This window comes from Oryza brachyantha, chromosome 3 (genome assembly GCF_000231095.2).
Source record: "Oryza brachyantha chromosome 3, ObraRS2, whole genome shotgun sequence".
Taxonomy (NCBI): Eukaryota; Viridiplantae; Streptophyta; class Magnoliopsida; order Poales; family Poaceae; genus Oryza; species Oryza brachyantha.
Genome location: NC_023165.2, coordinates 20,463,960 through 20,470,713, shown reverse-complemented (window position 1 = coordinate 20,470,713; position 6,754 = coordinate 20,463,960). Strand labels below are relative to the sequence as shown.

The following is a 6,754-nucleotide window of genomic DNA, read 5'->3' as shown; positions in this document are numbered from 1 at the left end:
AAGGGAAGTTGCTATCCAAGGCTCCAAGCATGTTTCCTATGTGCATATGCATGACTACTATTTATGAAAAAAAAAATTGCAGCGAGACAACAATTGGGTCTTTAGACTTATAACATCAATCAGATCATTCCAAGGAAGTAATGTTATAGATGTGACCATGAGATTATTACATTATAACTAACAATCCAACATTTGGAGTAAAACAAAATCAGTAAGGACAAAACAACAAAATAACTATCGTTTTAGTCAAGCATTTGAAAGTGAGTTAATTAATGCAACATTATTGTGATGATGACGACATGGATGACACTTTGGATTGGTGACAAATGGATCTCGAAGAACTCGTCATAGCCTGCCTGTAATTTTGTACCAGGTCCTCGGAAAAATGAAGTAATTTTGTACGGTCCGCTAGTGATCAAATGTTTGAAAATTTTAATTCAATCAATCAAATCCAGTCACTGTCGTTGGATGATAATCTAAATACATACACGCAAGTCAAAAATCTCATACACATTCTCCCCTCGTAGCCCATATATATTGCGCGCGTATTTAACAAATAAAAAAAATTGATCATCGTGCACCAGTTCGTGCAACAATTAATGTCCGAGGAAGCTTGGCTCCTAGCCATTTCTTCTGCGAGTACATTTTGTACTGAACACGCCAGGTGAGGTGCTGTCATGACTGAGTCAACTCTTCTTAGTGAGAATCAAGTCAGTACAAAACTTATATTAGGCGATACTTAAAAGATTGAGCAATTTTGCAAGTTAGATACCGTCTCATCATCTCTCTCATTGCGTACCCAGCAACCACCATGCATGAAGAAGCGCAGTCTCGGTTACTCCTCCTAGCCCTCCTCCTCCTTTCGCCGGCAACAGCGTCGTCGTCGTCGGCGGCCGGCGTCTCGCTGCCTGGCTGCCCGGACAAGTGCGGCAACGTCTCCATCCCCTACCCTTTCGGCATCGGCGACCGATGCGCTGCCTCCGGCCTGGGCAGCCTCTTCAACCTCACCTGCGACGACACCGGCGGGGCGCCGCCGGTGCCCCTGGTGGGTGATCCCGGCTTGCAGGCGGAGATCATCGAATTCTCGCTGGAGCGCGGCGAGCTGCGGGTGTACGCCGGACTCAGCTACGTGTGCTACGCGTCGGCGACCTCCCAGTCCAGCAACTTCACGTTCGTCTTCTCCCTCGTGGACACCCCGTTCCGCGTCTCGCCGTCGCGTAACCAGCTCACGGTGGTCGGGTGCAGCACGCTGGGCCTGGTGGTCGGCACGGGCGGCGGCGCGGGCCGCTCCGAGGACGACGTGTACGCCACCGGCTGCTACTCCTACTGCGCGAGGCTCAACAGCACGAACGCCGACGGCGCGCCGTGCGACGGGACGGGGTGCTGCCAGGTGCCCATCTCGCCGGACATCCCCTTCCTCGGCGCGGCGTTCCGTACCGGCAACTGGACGAACACCGCCTGGCGGTTCAACCCGTGCTTCTACGCCATGGTCGCCGAGGACGGGTGGTACAGCTTCCGGCGAAGCGACCTCGCCGGCGGCCTCGCGTACTACAACGAGACCGTGGGCACCGTCCCCGTGGTGCTGGACTGGGCGGTGAGGGACGGGTGGTGCCCGGCGACGGCGGAGGAGAAGGCGCGGCGGAAGTACGCGTGCAAGAGCGCAAACAGCGAGTGCGTGAACTCCACCAACGGCATGGGGTACTCGTGCAACTGCTCCCATGGCTACCAGGGCAACCCCTATCTTCAAGACGGTTGCCAAGGTAAACAAAATTATTGTTATAGATTTCACATAATAATAATAATAATTATTATCTTTTTGCACCTGAAGTAATTATAATTAGGAAAAATAATACATGTACAAACAAATTCCTGCATACTCTTTTAGAAAAATGATGTGACAAACTATAATTGCATCTTGACTTTCAGTATCTACTAGTTGACTGCATCACATGAGATGCATATAATTTATATTTGAGATATAAATAAATCACTTTTTTATTAGACGTTGTTGACTTTTACGTCTACATTTACCATTTGTCTTATTGTAAAAATTATTTATTTGTTATAATTTGATTTATTATTTACAGAAACTTTAAATACGACGTAAAATTTATATATTTGAAGAAAATTTTTTAATACAATGAACGGTTAAATGTAGATTAAAAATCAACTGAGTTGAATAAAAAATCAACAAGAGTAAGTGCTAATTATCTATATCTGCGTGTATTTAGACATAAACGAATGTGCTCTACGGAAGCAAGACGCCAGGTACGAGGAGATGTACCCATGCAGGGATGGCGTCTGCATCAACACACCAGGGAGCTACCGCTGCAAATGCAGGGTTGGAACAAAAAAAGACGGCACAAATTTTGGGTGCCAACAAGTGCTTCCCATGGCTGCAAAAGTGGTCGTTGGTAAGACCCCAGCGACAAGAGTAATTTTAAGAGTTAATTTCTAGACAATATCTACTTTGATAAATTTATCGTAGAACTACATTTTAAGCCACAGATATAATAGAACTATAAATTTTCAGCAGAAATTATTACGAAACTATAGAACTAAACCATGGTACCAAATAAGCTATATACACATGCTTCAAAATGAATTTACAATAAAATTGTATATTTAAGTTCATAGAAGAATTATAGATTTAAGATTATACATATATTAGTGCTATTGTCAGGATGGAGCTTCAGAATACGAGTACATTTGTGATAAGCTTGGTGATAAAATATGTAGTTTTACGATATTGTGTCTTAAATATGTAAATTAATTTATGATATGATTCCATGACTCCAAATCATAAGTCCTACCATTAATTAAATGCAGATTTTATCTCATCTTGTGACAAAATTCTTATGCTTTTTCGTCAGGCCTGAGTGGTTGTGCTATACTGGCAATGGCTCTGTCATGCTTGCTAGTTATAAAGCTTCAGAGAAGGAAACACATACTGGAGAAGCAGCAATACTTCAACCAAAACGGAGGCCTCAGGCTGTTCGAGGAGATGGTGTCGAGGCAGGTCGACACGGTGCGCGTGCTCACCGAAGACGAGCTCAAGAAAGCCACCAACAACTTCAGCGACGATCGGGTCATCGGCTGCGGCGGCCATGGCACGGTGTACCGGGGCACGCTCGACGACCACCGGGAGGTCGCCATCAAGAGGTCCAAGGCGGCGATCGACGGCGACGACGGCGGCTGCGAGGAGGAGTTCGTCAACGAGATCATCGTCCTGTCGCAGATCAACCACCGCCGCGTCGTGCGGCTGCTCGGCTGCTGCCTGGAGGTGCACGTCCCGATGCTCGTCTACGAGTTCGTCCCCAACGGCACCCTGTTCGAGCTCCTCCACGGCGGCGGCGGCGGTCGACGCGGCGGGGCGCGCACGCCGGCGGTGCCGTCGTTGGGCCTCCGGCTCAAGATCGCGGCGCAGTCCGCGGACGCGCTGGCGTACCTGCACTCGTCGGCGTCGCGCGCGATCCTGCACGGCGACGTGAAGTCCCTCAACATCCTGCTCGACGACGGGCTCGACGCCAAGGTCGCCGACTTCGGCGCGTCGGCGCTCAAGTCCATGGACGAGGGCGAGTTCATCGAGTACGTGCAGGGCACCCTCGGCTACCTCGACCCGGAGAGCTTCGTCAACCGCCACCTCACCGACAAGAGCGACGTCTACAGCTTCGGCGTCGTCCTCGTGGAGCTCGCCACCAGGAAGAAGGCGGTCTACGACGACGGCTCCGGCAGCAAGCGTTCCCTGTCCACCGTGTTCCTCGCCGCGCTCCGCCGGGGCGAGCTCTGGAGCGTGCTCGACCGTGACCTCGCGGCGGTCGACGACAAGGCGGCCGTGGACGTGCTCCAGGGGCTCGCGCAGCTCGCCGCGCAGTGCCTGAGCCCGACCGGGGACGAGAGGCCGGCGATGAAGGAGGTGGCGGAGCGGCTGCAGGTGCTGAGGCGCGCCGAGATGCAGGTGGCGGCCGGAGCCGGAAGGGACAGCGACGATGGTCAGGTGGATCAGTGGATGCATGGAGGAGGATCGGTGGGGTGCGGCCATTTGGACACGACGGCTTCTTACACGACCACGGAGACGGAAAGGCTTCCGCTCAGTGCTGATCTTGCACGCTGAAACTTGTGAAAACGTCCTCTCTCTAAAGTAAAATTGTCTATTTGAAATTATGAATAGGGGTGGTGCTTGTAAGTGTGTATTTTAGGAGCAGTAGATACTACACCGAAACCGGGAGGACATAATAAGGCGATAATCATAATTATTACCTAAAAATCACCTAAATTTGAATGAAACTACCATGGTTTTGGAAGAGAAATCACACGATATGCAACGATTATTGTAATATTCTTTGTGATAATCATGGTGTTTTTTTAATATATGCAATGATTATTGTAATATTCTTTTTGGTATATGTTGATCATGGTGATACAATCAATATCGATAATTGTAGTTTGGATGAGAAAACCACATGATATAGTCATGATGAAGCTAAAAACTATAGATTCTTCCATTCCTATACGCAGTCACTTATTCACAGCTCCACTTTTTTTATTTGACGTGGTTAATTTTTAGGTTTATGTTTTATCATTCTTCTTATTTAAAAAATTTATGTAATTATAAATTATTTTGTTATAATTTGATTTAGTACTAAGCGAACTTAAGAATAACTTATAATTTTGCATAGTTGCATAAAATTTTTAAATAAGATAAACGGTCAAACACGGATTAAAAAAACCAAAGACATCAAATAAAAAATTCAAAAGGATTACTAGAAAGTTCTTGTACCAACTTCCTTTGAAGAAATCTTCTACCAAAACTCTTAAGAGTGAAGAAAAAATAATGGTACATCGCGTGGAGCTCAATCAGCCACTCGATCAGTAAGCAACGGTGTGGATGGAAGATAGAGCTCAAGTGCTTACAGAGTGACACAGTTTGCATGTGACGTGGGCCGGGAGGGGGAGAACGAAACGTAGAGAGTAGGTATAGTGGGCCGTACCATAATTCAGGCCGGATCGGAAGGTGCAGGCCCACGCACTTCCCACCCCGATGCTGGCGCTGGCCAATGTTGTTCGTTCGATGGGAATCTGACGGTTCGGGACATGGCGCTGCGGGCGGAGTTTAGTACCATACCGGAACACAACGAAATTTTCTTTCAGCTTTTAAACCCGCGCGGTGTAACTGAGCTGTCTCTTCGGAGACATCCGATAAAATTGGAACGATACAGAGAAGATCGCCCCTGCGCAAGGATGACACGCACAAATCGAGAAATGGTCCAAATTTTTTGGATATTCTGCCCAGGTCCCTGGCTGATGTAAAGTTCCTTACAGATATGCCCCTGGTTCATCTTTTGTAGACCCTCGCCTATTCTGATTTCTTACAAACAGATCCTTTCATCTTTGCAGATTTTCCCTGTCTCTCCATTACATACACACGAAGCCCCTGACACTTTTTGGCACATTTGGTTCAATATCGTCCCTGATATCTTACAAAAATGCCCCTGCTGTTTTACACACTCTCTTGTTATGCAAATATCTTGCAGTTAGGTCCTTTTGGTTCTTGCTGCTTTCAGTCTTCATCTTCACCCATCTGTTATTATTATTCTCGTTGTCTTTGTTAAACCTTTAGTCTGTTCCACAGAGGTCTGTGAAGTATTACTTCAGGTGACTAAACACTATATATATTCTGGTCTATAATGTTTGTTCAGCAATTCAGAAGCAAGGCAACATAAAGGCTCCCATCCAGATTAATGAAAACCTGACCTGAAAGCTGTAAAATATCGAAGTTAAATAAATATTAAAGTTGAACATTAGTTTCCCTCTAACCAGGATCGAGTAATTTTTTTTGAAAAAAATACACCAGTTCATTTTTATTTTCTCATGTGTTACTTTTTTTCATATATGTTGAGAGGATCCAGCAAAGGTTTTCTATTCACCAAATTTTGTTTATTTGTGAGCTCTGCAAATGAACATGTATGGGATATATATTACTGTCTTCATATTTTGATAGATGACGAATGATTATAGACGTGTTAAAAAATCAATAACGTCATCTAGAGCAGTATATAGATCTTTTGATGTAGAGGCCGATTTAATCCATTTTCTAAAAAATTCAAAGGCGCATCGCATCTCAGATTATTGATTCAGTCACTAACTGTTGAAATAATCTCACATTAAAAATTAAATTAAGCGTGGGTTACAACAACTTAAAAGTAGGGGAAGTACTTTACCCCTTGAGCTAACTTTGAGGTGTATTATGATTTCTCACCCGTTCGATCGTCTGGTCGCTCTAACCATGGGCTAACGGTCACAGAATGGTTTATCAATCTTTGTTTTATTGAATTAATTAGGTTGGTCCATCTGAAAGTATAGAAGCCCAAGCCAGTTTATATTATCAAATTTGAATTAAAATATTATTTATAATATCATATTTAGCTTGGAACAGATCAGGTAGTAGATGCTACAACAGTACTAGTATTTAGCTCCCGCCAATTCGAAGGAGCGATAAAACAATATATATTAGTAAATAAAAACTCTAAATAAAAGTTTTATATATGTATTTTTAATGAATTGGAAATAAAACTTCAATAAAAAAATTAAAAATAACTCTAATAGTAAGCATAAGAAAAAAAAATAACGTGATGCATGTTCGTGTAATATGTCGCAATCATTCGTGGTGTATGAAAGACATGATGTGATCGATCCTCGGGATTGACAATTGATGGGGATCAGTCGATCGGTTTATCAAGCTGCCACTCCGGAT

General features: G+C 45.0%; 1 protein-coding gene and 1 non-coding gene across 2 annotated transcripts; both read left to right on the top strand.

Moving 5' to 3' along the window:
* The first annotated feature begins 765 nt into the window (after positions 1-765).
* Positions 766-4,362, top strand: LOC107303789 (wall-associated receptor kinase 2-like). Its single transcript, XM_015834502.2, has 3 exons — positions 766-1,760; positions 2,232-2,414; positions 2,874-4,362. The coding sequence occupies exons 1-3, from the start codon at positions 812-814 to the stop codon at positions 4,112-4,114; spliced, it is 2,373 nt and encodes a 790-aa protein (XP_015689988.2). The 5' UTR covers positions 766-811; the 3' UTR covers positions 4,115-4,362.
* An 818-nt stretch (positions 4,363-5,180) lies between these two features.
* On the top strand, positions 5,181-5,277 carry LOC121054023. Its single transcript, XR_005811490.1, has one exon. It is a non-coding gene; the product is annotated as a U6 spliceosomal RNA (small nuclear RNA).
* The last annotated feature ends 1,477 nt before the right edge of the window (positions 5,278-6,754 follow it).

What these genes read in the sequence shown, in the direction of transcription:
- LOC107303789 (XM_015834502.2), top strand. Translation starts at nt 812, where the DNA reads ATGCATGAAGAAGCGCAGTCTCGGTTACTCCTCCTAGCCCTCCTCCTC. An exon ending in TCTTCAAGACGGTTGCCAAG is followed by an intron (nt 1,761 to 2,231) that starts GTAAACAAAATT and finishes GCGTGTATTTAG; the next exon opens with ACATAAACGAATGTGCTCTA. An exon ending in GGCTGCAAAAGTGGTCGTTG is followed by an intron (nt 2,415 to 2,873) that starts GTAAGACCCCAG and finishes CTTTTTCGTCAG; the next exon opens with GCCTGAGTGGTTGTGCTATA.